The sequence below is a fragment of the Phascolarctos cinereus genome, unplaced genomic scaffold (genome assembly GCF_003287225.1).
Source record: "Phascolarctos cinereus isolate Bilbo 61053 unplaced genomic scaffold, phaCin_HiC Scaffold_2;HRSCAF=192, whole genome shotgun sequence".
Lineage (NCBI taxonomy): Eukaryota > Metazoa > Chordata > Mammalia > Diprotodontia > Phascolarctidae > Phascolarctos > Phascolarctos cinereus.
Window position 1 is genome coordinate 55,827,203 of NW_027555625.1, and position 15,262 is coordinate 55,842,464.

The 15,262-nt window shown below is 41.6% G+C and overlaps 1 protein-coding gene across 5 annotated transcripts in view; it reads left to right on the plus strand.

Annotated features, from left to right (window-relative positions):
- Positions 1 to 15,262, plus strand: part of MTHFSD (methenyltetrahydrofolate synthetase domain containing) — a 79,024-nt gene that overhangs the window by 34,335 nt on the left and 29,427 nt on the right. For 3 of the 5 annotated variants that reach the window (XM_020989225.2, XM_020989223.2, XM_020989224.2), the window contains one exon: positions 12,588 to 13,362. In XM_020989225.2, the coding sequence (XP_020844884.1) occupies positions 12,588 to 13,055 (468 nt within the window). In that variant the 3' untranslated portion in view covers positions 13,056 to 13,362. Of the gene's footprint in view, positions 1 to 12,587; positions 13,363 to 15,262 lie in introns of those variants that run through there. The other 2 variants (XM_020989226.2, XM_020989228.2) reach the window with 1 other exon arrangement.

Below are 15,262 nucleotides of genomic sequence, written 5' to 3' on the forward strand. Positions count from 1 at the left end.
GACGCAGAACTAAACAGGAGAAAGAGAGAGCAAGCTGGATTGCTTCCAAGAAACTGAAAAGCTGCTTTAATGGCCAACAAACAAAGGTCTAGCTTGTTCATTCCGTTGTCTTATCAGTGTTGGATAGCTCCAAGTTGTGGAACGTGATGTTCTCTGAAGAATTAAGGTTAGTATTACTGAGGGCAATAGAGAAGCTGTGTGGGTTAGAACAGGCTGCAACATGGAACAGCTCCAGAACCTTGAAAAAGAAGGGGGATGAAGGCTTTTTCATGTGTCCCCAGTGGACATCCCATGTACTCTCTCGGGAGCCTGCAAGGAAGGCCCCTGGTGCGTTGGTGAACTCTCTCTAGCCAACTACGGTAGAGGACACGTCCACATTGCCTAGATCACTGATCTACTTGAAGAATATATTCCAGATCTCGGGCAAAATGCTTGGCAGTATGATGTCACCTTGCTGATACAATGCTTTAGCTCAAGGAAAGACTGAAGTAGGAGTCATGTCTACACAGCTGTGAATTTTAAGTTTATTAAGGATGCTGACCTGGCTCTTTTGGCAGCTAGATGGCACAGTGGATAGAGTGCAGGGCCTGGAGTCAGAAAGACTCATCTTCCTAGCTGTATGACCCTGGGCAAGTCACTTAACTTGTTTACCTCAGTTTCCTTACTTGTAAAATGGGGGTAATAACAGCACCCACCTTCCAGGGTTGTTGTGAGGATCAAACAAGGTAATATTTGTAAAGCTCTTAATAAAGGGCTTGGCACATAGGAGGTGCTATATAAATGTTAGCTCTTGTAATGATGCCGTTCCATGTATGCCATCTGTCAAGCTCACTAAACATTGAATTACTAGGCGGCGTTCCTGGCAGCACTTTCTTGTGTTCTAATCAACCTACCACTGGTGCCACAGCGCAGTACTGTACACACAAAGAGAATAGACAATAACAATAATAATAATAGATCACATTTATGCAAGACATTAAGGTCTACAAACTGTATTTTTTCATGCTGGCACTATTGAGCTAGGTAGAATTCTGATTCCCATTTTACAAATGGAGATACTGAGGTCCTGAAAAACTACGTGACTTGGCCAAGAGCACACAGTTCACTGATTCTACCTTCACAGAATCTCATTGTTGGAGAGATCACAGAAGTCATCTCGTCCAACGTGTCTCCCAAGCCCATCTTGGATCTCTTTTTACCATGTTATGTTTACCTCTGAAGAGAATGAATGCAGGATGCCCAAGCATCTTTTGAATAAGTTAAAATGAGGATAGAAAGGAGGGCAATTTGGAATTCTATCAAAAATACATTGGCATATATTTCAGCCACCACATGATACAGCTTCCTGGGAAATAGCAGCCCCATCAGATATGCCAGCCTGGTGTGCAGCATTCAAGAAAGAGCTGTCTGTTTTTGAAAGAATTTCTTCAGAGTAACCGCAAGATGTTTATAGGTGGAGCTACAAACCTCCATGAACTGCTAACAGTCACCAAAACTGCATTATCAAAGACCAGTCATCACATGTCCCCACAGTGGAAAGAACTATTAGTCACATATGGATCATCTTAGCCACTCCTACATACACACCATCAGTAGCTCCATCCTTGATTATGGAGGCCAATGGCACATTGCCCATTGAAGAACAGAATCTGGGGAGTTTTTACTTGCCAAGTTGATTCATTTAGCTCCCTAATTAGGGCAGTTGTAGCAGTTTTTCCCCCATAAGGGTCATCTTCATACTTTAGGCTTAAGGAAATAAATAATTTCATGTATTTTAAAAGCTTAGCATGTTCAACACCATATGACCTTCTTTGGGACTGGTACTTCTCACCCATATGTTCACAATATGGTGAGGTTATTTACTTCATCCAAATGACTGACTCATCAACGGAAAAAGGAATCTTTAATGTCCTAGAAGTACTTGCTTTCAAGATGAGGTTCATTTAAAGTGTAACTTTGGGTTTCTTACAGGCACACTCTTTGTAAGCCTAGATGAACCTTAGCCAGAAACAACATCGAGCTGAGGATAACCTATTTCCTATTTTCTGCATCATGTAACTTGAAATGGATAATATAGGTAATATATTTTATGTCAGATTCAATTAACACTTTTGTATGGCTCCATTAATAGCTATGAAACATTAGGAATGTCTCTAGAGTTTACATAGCATTATGGTGATAGATAAGGTCCTGTTCTCAGAGGTAGTACTGCGCAGTAAAAAGGGTACTGAAGTACTGATTTGGAGTTAGGAGAGTCAGGATATGAGAAACCTGGGTTCATATCTCACCTCTGGTGCTCTCTAGTTGTATGGCCTTAGACAAATCATCTAACCTTTCTGAGCCTCAGTTTCCTTACCAGTAAATGAAAATGATAATTTTAGTTTGCCTTTCACAGGGTTTTTATGAGGATCAAGTGAGTTAATTTGTGTATTTTATAAACCTTAATATGTTGTGTAAATATAAACTATTGCACATAAGTTAGCCAAATATATACAGGGAAAATAGATGGGGAAAACTCTGTGGAGCAACAAGATTTTTAAGTGAAACGAGCAAGTCTCATGATCTCCAGATTTCTGACTCCATCATGTATGACAGGAAGAGAAGATGAGAGAGACACTAAGTAGTTGTTGTTTATTTACACTAATGGTTCTGTGCCAGCTGTGCAAGTCAGAAAGCAGACCCCTTTGCAACCTCTCTTCATACAAGCCCACCGGCAACTGCTTCCCTTCCTGTAGTTGCTACAGATGTAAGACAGATCAGGACAAGGAAGTGACAATTTGCATTTTCATAGAAATAACTTATTTGCTAAATAGTAGGTCACTTCATATGTAGCACTTGACATTTTATAAAATACTTTCTTATAATCACTCTGTGGAGTAGATAGTATATTATCATCCCTATTTTCTAGGTGAGAAAAGCCTGAGTTGCCCAGTTATAGAGTCATGGGATTTAGATTGGAAGACTTGAGAGATTGTTTAGCACAATCCCCTCCTTCTGCAGATGCGGCAATTCAGGCCCAAGAGGGACTTGATTTCCCCACGGTGACACAGTGTCAATAACAGAGTCCAGATTTAAACTCAGATTCTCTAACTCTCAGTCCAGTACTTTTGCCACCATACCAGAGCTGCCTCTAGTATGCATCTAAGCTAAGATGTGGGCTCGGCTGTCTGGTCTAAGTCCTGTGTTCCTTAGTGGCCTTAGTGAGTATTGCAGCTCTCAAAAAATGGTCATTGTATCCATTGTTGGTGGAGTTGTGAACTAATCCAACTATTTTGGAGAGCGATTTGGAACTATGCCCAAAGGGATATAAAACTGCATACCCTCTGATCTAACATTACCACTACTAGGGCTATATCCCAAAGAGATCATAAAAGTGGGAAAAGGACTCACATGTACAAAAATATTTATAGCAGTTCTTTCTGTGGTGGCAAAGAATTGGAAATGGAGGGGATGCCCATCAATCCGGGAATGGCTGAACAAGTTGTGGTATATGCATGTAATGGGATACTCTTGTACTATAAGAAATGAGGAGCAGGCAGACTTCAAAAAAACCTGGAAAGATTACATGAACTGATGCTGAGTGAAGTAAGCAAAACCAGAACATTGTACACAGTAACAGCCACATTGTACAATGACCAACTGTGGTACTTGGCTTTTCTCAGCAATGCAGTGATCTAAGACAGTTCCAAAGATTCGTGATGGAAAATGCTATCCATATCCAGAGAAAGAACTAAGGAGTCTGAATACAGATTGAAGCATACTATTTTTTTTCCTCGTGTTTTTTTTTCCCTTTTGTTCTGATTCTTCGTACTCAATGTAACTATTGTGGAAATATGTATAATAATTGTACATGTGTATCCTATATCAGACTGCAGACTATCTTGGGGAGAGGGTAGGGGAGAGAGGGGGAAATTTAGAACTCAAAATCTTATAAAAGTAAATATTGGAAATTAAAAATAAATTTTTTTAAATCTTAAACATTTTTAGGTGGTCATTGTACTCCTGCCTCAGTATATCTAGTCCAGTGATGATGCTGTATATCTTCTTTATGATTTTATTGTTTGAGAACAGGAAAAACCACTACCACCATTAAAGGCTTGATGTTTACCACCGTTGTGTCGTCCTTGATACCTCATTGCACGTAATTAGACCTTGTTGGTACCATCTTAAAACTCTAAAATATATGTTAGGTTGTCGGCATGTGTTAGAGTGTAAGCTCCTCAAAGACAAGAGCTATTTCTCTGTTGTAGTTATACTCCCAGTGCTTGCCACAGAACTGGCAAACAGCAGGTACCTAATAATTGCTTGCTGATTAGCATATATGATAATGATCTGCGCTCTAACAAAATTTGGCTGTTTTGTGAAGTTATAGGTGTTTCAAGATACAGAATAATTCAGTTTATTTTATTTTCTCTTCTGCGGCCCCCTGACAGGGCACCAATGCTTCTCTGCCTCTAAGTGTGCTTAGAAGAGGACTACAGATATCTTTCATCTCTGCAGCAAACATTTCCTATGCTCAGCTCCCACAGAAGAATTTCCTTCTGCTGGGTTTTTGTTGTTGTTTCCTGGAATGGACGTTAGCTTTGCTCTGTGGGACTATTACCATCTCTGGTCATCATTGCCAAACTGATTATAGGGTCTTTAGAGCTAGCATTTATTTAGTGCTTTAAGGTTTGCAAAAAGTTTCACAAATGAGGAAACCAAGGCACAGAGAGATGAAGTGACTTGCCGAGGATCACACAGCTAGTAAGTGCTTGAGGCAGAACTTGAACTCTTCTAGGTAGTGCCATAGTACATAGAGCACCGGGCCTGGAGTCAGGAAGACTCATCTTCCTGAGTTCAAATCCAGCCTCAGATACTTATGAGCTATGAGACCCTGGGCAAGTCACTTTACCCTGTTTGCCTCAGTTTCCTCATCCGTAAAATGAGCCGGAGAAGCAAATGGCAAACCACTCCAATATCCGTGCCCAGAAAACTCTAAATGGGATCACAAAGAGTCAGACGTGACTAAAATGACTGACTAGCAGCTTCTTGATTTTAGAGACAATTTAATCTGATCCCCTCATTTTACAGATGAGAAAACAGACCTAAAGAAGGTAACACTTCCAGAGATGCCCAGCTGGTTTGTCACAGAGTTGAGAACAAAGCCTAGATTTTCTCTTATCTGTGTAAGTAATTACTGTTTTTAAAAAGAAGACATTTTAAAAATCATTACTAAACATATGTTTCAACCAAAATAATTTAGCACATAAGAAAATTATATTTACTACATTTTTAGAATACAGTGATTAGCTACAGAAGAACAAAATAAAAAGTTTTTCATGTTTAATTTAATAAGCAACAAACTTTCATTTCACATGGAAAATTGACAGAACTCAACAAATGTTCCTAATTGCTGGCCAGGAAAAAGAGAGTAAGATGGCTAAAGACTAGTCAGGAGTCTCGAGGTCCATTTGTTTTACAAAGGGAGTGTCTGTCAGCTGATCCAGAGTGACTAACTCTAAGAATTTTAATGGAGAGTCGTCATTTTTCAAATATAAAAATGGCCATCATCTGTACAGCTGCAAAGAGCCACGTGTTGGTCAGGTAGCTTTTTCTACCTCTGATTTTGTTGGTAAGAGTGGAAAAAGCAGCCAGTGCCTTACGGACTTTTAAAATTCTGGGGGAGAAAATAAGGGATTTTTGCACCTGCAAGTGACCAGATGTACCTGACATTAAAAGTCTAAGATAAAAGGAAATGTGTTTCTGACTCTAAAGATACTATTGCATGTATAAGGGTGTAGGAGTGTGGTTTTTATTTTATAGTATTTCATATGTAATTATGTGGGGGGTTTTAAAATTTCTAATATTCTTCCAGTTGATTATGTTTTGTGTATGTGCCAACAGAGGATAAAAATAGACTCCTGTGATGTGAGCAAGAAGGCTGAATTTTGGTTTTTCACGACATAATCTGAAAATGCATTTCTGCAGCAAAAACCTTCTACCGTAGCTCAGATTTCTTGAGAGCACTTGTGTTCGATTAGACAGCGACAAATAGGAGCTACAGGGATTGTAAAAGTGGCAAAAGCTATGACAGTCTCAGCTCAAGAGATGTAGTGTCCTGTCCCTTCAGGGGAGAGAGAATTCGATGAGCAGTAGCTCACTGCACTGCCATTCCAGGCCTGCCAGCCCAGTCTGCCATCTTGGGGCCACTGCCTCTGGGTTTGGTGTGGAAGGCCCCTGCTCTGGGCTCAGAATTCCTAACAGCAGAGAGCAGAGCATCTTCATATCCCACTTAGGTATTTGTAGTTCCTTTCATCCTTGCTTTCAGTATAAATTAAGTATCCTTGTTGCATATAGTTAATAAAAGTTCTATTCATCTAAACATTTACTTTTCCTTATACCTCAAAGGGAAATTATTATCTTTTTTCCATTGTTGGCTGTCCCAGCTTATTTCTGCCTGTCAGAAGAAATGAACATCTGTGTTGAACTCATTCATTTTCTCATCCCTAATTCTTATATTTGGCTGGACCCTTTTATTGATGAACATTTTTAGAAAACAGGCTTAAACATTGTATATGTGTATATATAGGTAATATGTATATGTGTACACACCTGCGCGCACACACACACACACACACATATACACGCTAGCCTAGATGACAGAAAAGTCACTTCCATATAAGCTTCAGGCATGGCTAATGTGAGAATTTGTTTTTCTGGACCAAGTAAATACGTACTGAAGAAGTTCTTTTATTTGTGTGTGTGTGTGTGTGTGTGTATGTATGTGTGTGTGCGCGCGCGTGCGCTTAATATGCTTAATTTGGGTGAGGTAGGGGAAGTAGTGGGAGGGAAAAGTTAATTAAAAAACAAATCTGTCCCTCTTTGTTGACCCTCCCCCCACATATCTTTGCGTGGTGTCAGCTCTTGATTGGCCCCTGAGGAGCGACTTCAGTACCTAGTATATCCACAGGTTTGCTTGTCCTGAATAAGCCCTGGATCATTGGGTCCGTGGTGACTTAGGGCTTTCGTGTGAGCAGGTGGGGCTGCCCTTCCCTGGCACTGCTTTTTGCAAAGCCCTGCCAAGCATAGTGCCTGGAAGTTAAGTAGGCACTCAGGAAGGATTTGTTTATGACCACTGTTTACATGGGTAACATTTCTTAGAATGCTGGAGTTGTTTGTGAATACATTCTTGTTTGCAGAGGAGGGAAGAGTACAGCAGTGAAGGACATCAAACCTCAGTCACAGCTTACAGAGGAAAACATATGTCGGGAAGAGGAGATTATTTTCATTTAATTGAGACTTTTCGGCTTTGCATTTTGGGTCCTTTCTCCTCTGCCTTCACGAGTTAGCAGGGGCCTGAAAGATTAGAGCTAAGGAAAGAACTAATTAGGAGTTCTGCCTACGTCCCTCTCTTTAGTTGGAGACGTCATCATTCCCAATGGCTTGTAGTAGGCCTAGGCCCTTGTAGCCAGGGAAGATGACCTAGCATTCTCGTTTGAGGTAGCATTCCAAATGAGCCTGGACTGGAAACTTTGCATTACGTCCTCAGCTCTTCCAGGAACTTCGAGGACAGCCCCGAGGTCTTAGTTGTGCTTCATACCTTGCCTTCCTTTCTGTCATGTAGAGGCGTGTAGGGAATTCAGGATGGCAGCTGATAGATGTGACATGGCTTTGGGAAGTATAGCAATTCTTTGCATTTTTTTTCTTCTAGATCCACATTTTTCAGCTACTAGTATGAGGCCCCAAACCCAATATCCATGAGCTGTAAAATGAGCTTGTATTTACCAATTGCAGCACGAAGGGGCCTCACTCCAAGTGCTTGAGGAGAATGGGCATAGCTTTAAAATGCAGATTGTTAGGTTGGAAGAGACTCAAGTAGATTATTCTCTGTTTTAAAAAAAAAATAATTATTTTACTTTTAGTTTTCAACATTCACTTCCATAAGATTTTGGGTTTTAAATTTTTCCCCCTCCCCCAAGGTGTGCAGTCTGATAAAGGCTCTGCTTATACATTCGTACTAAGCATATTTTCCCATGAGTCATGATATAAAGAACAATTAGAACTAATGGGAGGAATGACAAGAAAGAAGCAATAAAACAAAACAACAAAGGAAAAGGAGAGCAAATAGTACGCTTCCATGTGCATTCAGACTCCATGGTTCTTTCTCTGGATGTAGAGAGCAGTTTCCATCAGGAGTCTTTTGGAGTTGTCTTTGATCCTTGCGTTGCTGTGAAGAGCCAAGTCTATCAGTCAGTGATCGAACAATATTACTGTTCTCCTGTTACAGTGTTCACCTGGTTCTGCTCATTTCAGTCTGCATCAGTTCATGTAAATCTTTCCAGGTTTTTCTGAAATCTGCCTGCTCACCATTTCTTACAGCACAGTAGTATTCCATTACATTCATATACCACAACTTGTTCAGCCGTTCCTCAATTGATGGGCATCTCCTCAATTTCCAGTTCTTTGCCACCACAAAAAAAGCTGCAATAAATATTTTCATACATGTGGGTCCTTTTCCCTTTTTTATGATCTTTAGAACACAGACCTAGAAGTAGTATTGCTGGGTTAAAGGGTATGCACAATTTTAAAGCCCTTTGGGCATAGTTCCAAATTGCTCTCCAGAATGGTTGGATCAAATAGATTATTCTTAAGGGCCAAACCATTCTCCCATCCCCCAGACTCTAAACCTAGATTGTCATCTTTGACTCATCATTCTCTCTGTCACTCTCACTCCCTCTACATCCAAACTGTTGCCAAATCCTCTCAATTCTACCTTTTAATAACCCCCTTTTTCCCTCTGATATAGCCTCCACCCTGATTCAGGCCACCATCACCTCACACTTGGACTATTGCAGTAATCCCCTGCTCAACCCCTCTGCCTCAAGTCTTTCCCTACTCCAGTCCTTCCTCCCCTCAAGACTGACCATGTTATCCTCATATTCAGTCAAATCCAGTGGCTCTCTGTCACCTCCAGTGTCAAATATAAAATGCTCTGGGCTCATGAAGTTCTTCCTAACCTGATCCTTTTCTGCCTTTTCAGTCTTCTAATACCATACTCTCCTCCACTGCAGGGTCCAGGGACAATGGCCTCCGGGCTGTTCCCCAAAAAAGACCTTCCATCTCCCAGCTGTGTACATTTTCACTGGCTGCCCCACCCCCAGGCCTGGAATGTTCTTCCTTTTCATCTCTTTCTCTGCCTTCCCTCAAGACTCAGCTCTAAAATCCCATTTTCTACAAGAAGTCTTTCCTGGTCCTCCTAGGGTTTTTCCTCTAAGGTTACTTCCCAATTTATCCTGTAAATATCTTACTTGGAGCATGGTTGTTTGTAAGTTGTATCCTCATTAGATTGTGAACTCCTTGAAACACAGAACTGATTTTGCCTTTCTTTATTTCCCTGGGGCTTAGCACAGTACCTGGCACATAACAGATACGTAATAAGTGCTTATCAGTTTGCCATGGATGTTAGAGTCTGAAGAGCCTTTGAGCAGCAGACACTTTTAGACACTTTCAGGGAGTCAGATAGTCATGGCCCAGAAAGGGACTGTGACTCGCCCAGAATCACACACCTCTAAATCCTTTGTTCTACAGAGCTGACTTACGACTACACCAGAGAGAGGGTGGTCATCTTCTTTCTTTAGAGTAGCTAGAGATTTTGCAGAACAATGTCGAGTTCTTTTTTAGAAAAGCATTTTATTTATATGTCTACTTTCTGTTGTTTAGAGTCTACTTTTAGAATTTTGCTTTCCTGTTTGTGCTTTTTTCTTTTTCTACTTCCATTTGGCAATTGGTAATTTCCCCTATTCCCAACCTCCTCTTTCTAAAAGATTTGAAAATTTACTTGGCTTTCATTCCATGCTTTATTGGAGTTCCAGTTCCAACAAGAAAAGAAGAAGAACGTTGAAGAAATAGCTCTAAGATCTTGAACTCTGTGGCCTGAGTTGTTACTTCCTAGGTCTATGACCTTTAGAAAGTCATTTAATATCTGTGGGTCTTACTTTCCCCTTTTTGCAAAATGGTGAAGGGAGGGAGTAACCTGAGGTCCATGAACTTGGTTTTTAAAAATACTTAAATAGCTGTATTCCAGTATAATTGGCTTCCTTTTTAATCCTTTCTGTTTTACACATTTAAAAACATTCCGAGAAGGGGTCCGTAGGCTTCACTAGACTACCCAAGGGTCCCACTGACACAAAAAAGGCTAAGGACCCTTGGACTAGATGATTTCCATGGCCCCTTCTGACTTTAAATCATATTTAAAAGAAATATTATTTATGAAGGTGGCCATGTGACTTTCTTGGTTCTTGAATGCATATCCTCTGTTAGCTCCATTTTTCAACTGCTCTGTGAACAGTCATTTCTGTTTACTGAGAAGCCGTAGCAGCAGAGTTGGGATGGGGACAGATTAGACTTTAGAGTCCTCTGTGTCTCAAAAAAAATGAGTGTTTCTCTGTGCCTCCAGAATGAAATACCAGTCCTCTGCCACCTAAAGCCCTTCACAGTCCAGCTCCAGACTACACTTCCAGTCTTGTTACACATTACAGGCCCTCTCTACCCAAACCAAACTGGCCAGTGTGCTGTGCATCATCCCCAGCTCCCTCAGTGCTGGTGCCAGTTCCTACAAGATAAGGCCTTCCAGATCCCCAGCTGCTTAGGGCCTCTCTTCCCCACTGGGAGTCATCGTGCTCTCCTTTGTATGTACCTGACATTTCCTTACATAGGTGCACACTTCCCAGAATGGGATGGAGAGACCTGGAGGGCAGGGGCAGTTTCATTTTGTCCTTGTTTCCCCAGTGCCCAGCACATAGTAGACTGTGCATCTAACTTCATTCTTAGTTGTTCTTCTTTCTCTGAGACGTAGCTGCTTTCGTAGTTGGACGACGCCTTAAACCTCAGTCACTCTAGTTCTCACTGACTGGCCGAGGTACCGACGTCCTCCCGGCTTCTCCTGTGTGGGTCTTGTTTGTACATACTTGTTTGTACAGTTGCCTTCCTTCCTGCAGAGCTGGGGCTCTTCTTACCTTTCCTTGTGTCCCCAGGGGCTTAGCACAGTGCACAGTAAACGCTTCCTGACTCGGCTACCCTGTGTATGTCATGACTAGCCTACTTAACTTTGTGAACTTCTGAAAATCGTGTTTGCAAGAACCATGATTAAAGCAGAAGCTTGGAGAGCTGGGCTTTAAAGAAACACAGAATTCACCCATCTCCCATTTGACTTATTATAGATATTAGCTACCTTTCAAACTGAAGCTCTGACATATGGATAATCTTTACGTGGATAAGAAATGAATAAAACATGCAAGTATCAGTTTCTGGAAAGTTCCTAAATATAAGAATTGTGTCTTATCCAAAATCCCAATCATATTTTCTAAACCAACAGTCAGAACATATGACAAAGATATTCCTGTTGCAAAACCTCATTAACAGTTTACTTTCTTTTTGAAATATTGCTATGGTCCTGGAATATCCAGAGTGGATGTCCCCTGTCCTCCTTTGTACTCCCACCAATAACTGGAGTGTGTTAGATGCTTCCCAAATGATCTGTTGATTGACTGATTGTATATCTTGAGGAACTCAGAACTAGCTGAATTGTAAGCCTAGAGGAACTCAACTCTAACTGTAGGTGCCATAAAATATTACCAAAGTCACTGCTCTGATCATAGTTAACCTGGAAGCTCAAAAAGTTGTGCCCTCATCCCTGGCTATGCCTTATTTCAGTACCTTCTGTTCTCTAGTAAAAGAATTTGGCTTCTGGCCCATGTCTCAAAGCCTCAGGCTCGGTTTCCGACTAGTGAGAGAACGTTAGCTAAATGAAGGCCCACCGGGAGTTACAGGGCTGTGAATGGAGGGAATGAATTCATCTTACCTTTGAACTTCATCTGGGGGACTCAGAAGGGGAATTCCCTCTTGAGCCCTTACAAGCTCACCAGTGATGGATGGAGCTACAGAGGATCCTTGGCTCTTCCCTTTCTGCACTTCCTAGGCCTTCCAGATGCTGGGGAATCCCCATTCTGCCTCTGCACAACCATGGAGGGCAGACCCATAGAGAAGCTCTGTGGGAAATCCTACGTCATTCAGTCGTAGCCAGTTAACATATACCTTACCTAGCTTCTTGAAGGCTTATACTTAAACCACTGGGAGCTCCACGCAATAGGAGGTTGAATTGGTTTCTGAGATAACAAATCCATGAACATGGTCAAATTTGTAGAGGTATTTTAGAATACTAATAGCTCCCAGACTGGTTTATAATTTGCAAAACACTTTTCGCAACAGCCCTTCCAAACTGATTGCGTGAAACATCCTCCCATTCTGTAAGATAACGAAAGTGCACCTCTAAGAGATTACTTGCTTGTATTACATGGCCAGTGGGGCTCTGGCTGAAACCCAAATCTACTCAAAATCCAGTGCTTTTCTCTCTCTACCCCACTATCTTTCAGTTGCCACAGATTTTTGCTGTGGGTCATTTTCCCTAGTGACTGACCTAAGAACTCAGTTTCCTTACCTGTAAAATGGAGGGGATTGAACTAGGTGAACTTTAAGGTTCAGTTCTAAACCTTGTGTTCCCTTTTGGAATTAACCAGGAAAAGCTGCAACTGCTTTAAATTTTTCAGGTCAGTGACGAGATGATGAAAAGAATCCCGATCTTAAAGAATCTTCATTTCCGAGAGAAGAAAGCAGGGAAAGACATCACTTTGCAGAAGGAACACTTGGCACATTTGAAGACCAGCCAGAGGCGAGCACCCCTCCAGAACCCTGGCCAGATAGCCTCTGTCAGACCTCCAGACACGGTGCATTCTTCTCATCGGGATGATGAGCGCATAACTTCAAAAACAGAATCCTCCGACGTCACCACTGTTTATGTGGGTAACATCCCTCAGGACGCTAGAGTGAGTGATATGAAGAGAACTCTTAGGGAATGTGATGCAGTGCCTTTGAGGCTGAATTGGCAAGGAGCACAGGGCAGGGCTTTCCTTGATTACAAGGACCGGGCTACTGCAGAGGGTGTCGTCTCTTCCTTAAGAGCCTTGAGCTTTAGTGGGAATACTTTGTGGGTCAACTTAGCGAAGAAGCAAAAGTGATAGCCGTCAGTGGTGAAGGGGAAAGCATGCCCCTTTCTTCTTGTTTTGTAAAGGTTCTTCAGACATTTAAATAGTTTTCCTCCTTTGATAGTCAGTGGCGTTGGAGGTCTGTGTGTCTGAACCCCAAGGCCAGAGTGCTCTGTGACTCACTTTCTGTTCTTGGAGAGATCACAGTTACCACTTGGTACTTCATACTGAAGTTTCTCAAGCAATAAACAGGAGAAGGTTAGGATGTCCTGGGGGTTATTAAACTTTAATTAATGCCTGCCATTTTTCTGATGACTGGAAAATAAAACATAAAAATCGCTGTCTGGTTGTCCATTCAAAGAGACTGAAAACCATTCACCTTCAATGTGAATATCAAAAAAGGGAGGCCAGGATGAGGAAGCAAATGGTGTGAAATGATAGACTTTGCCACAGCAGCCCTCAGGCAGTCCTAGAAAGACCAACAGCCAGTTGGGAAGAGGAACACACAGACTCAGCGGAGCAGAGTTGAGCTGGATCTTTGCTGGGACATTGGTGGTATTTGCACAGAAATGGGCCAGGTTTGCCCACTCTTTACCTGGGTGGATCATCTTGCTAGCCCCCAGACTTCCTCTGCGGGCCTGATGATGCCAGCTAGAGAGCTAAGCTTATGTGTGCAATTAGACAGGAACGGGTGAGTCTTTAAAGGGAGATAGGGCTTTAAATAATGGGTTTTGAAAAAATCATAATAACAACAGAACCCTTCGCATACACATGCTTGCTTAATACCTCACGATATTTTCTCTCCAGTTCCCTTTTCCTGAAAAACAAGCTGGATTTTGGCTGAACTGTACTTTCTAAACAGAAGCACTTTTGCAATTGATCCTGGGCAGAAAGTCAAAACAAGCATCTAGAGGGACATTTTATTATTATTTTTTAAATGTATATGAGTTGGAAAGGTTTTTTCGGCCAGAGGGTATTGCTAAGTGTATTTTAAGTAGATTATTATGCCTCCAGAGGGTCAGGCCTTTCATACAGCAGTGAATAAACATTCTCAAACCTATCAGGTTTTCCCTAAGGGGGGAAAAAACTTCTTAAGAAGTATTTTGTCTCCATTTTTATAATAAACATAAAGAAGATACTTTGGAAAGAAAATGGGTCCTCAAATTATCTTCCTTATCAAATATTGAGTTCTTTTCCTGATTTTCCTGGATAAAATGAAGGGAGATAAATCTACTGATTGAGGTTCTGGTGTCCTTTTAAAGAAGGTGGATGTAGTAGTTTACAGGACCATTGCCTTGTGATCACAAAGTGCATTCACATTTCCTGTTTCATTCTTACAACAAGCATCCCTTTGAAAGTAGGAAGGCAGAAGCCATTATGTCCCTTTTGAGACCCAGAAAGTTGAAGTGACTTGTCCGTGGCTCTTAAATCTCCAAGACTCCAAGCCCTGCACTCTCCCCATTGTACAAACTCCATTCAGAGAAGTTTAGTCACCTAAACAAGGTATTCAGGGCCTTCTCATTCCGAAAAGACAATCCTGGGTTCTCAGGATTCTTCTAACTGTAGCCTCAGGCAGCTGACGTCCATCCAGGTGGAAACCTACCGGTCTGGACTTGTCAACAGACTGTTTGCTGTCTAGGGGTCAGCCAAGCCAGCTATAGAGACACCAGTCTCTGCCAAGTCGACCACTATGAAAGGAGATATTTGCCCATAGCAACCCCTTTCCTGCCTATTAGATGTCTGCACTCCAGGAGCTCAGTGGTCCTCTCTTTTGTCTTATGCTGGGCCTGGATTCAGGAAGACGAGTTCAAATCAAACTTCAGGCACTCACTGGCTGTATGACCCTGGACAAGTTACTTAACCTCTGTCAGCCTCAATTTGCTTATCTGTAAAGTGGGAGTAATAATAGCACCTGCCTCCCAGGGGAGCACCAGATACAGTGATGTACACGCTGCATTTTACAAACCTTCAAACACTGTGTAAATGCTAGTTATTATTATCATCATTATTCATATCCATGTGGATGCCTAGTTTTAATTTTCTTTAATGTTATGCCTTAGACTTAAGTAAAAATCACATTTCCCCTCAACCTGATTGCTGTGTAACTAGCACAATAAAACAAAAATGAAGGGAATCGAAGCTTTGCCTTTCCTGGAAATAAATATAGTTTTTAGGCTTCCCTGTAGTAGCAGAGCAGACAGCACCCTTTGCTCACAAGCCCAAGCCTCTTGCGTACCTTC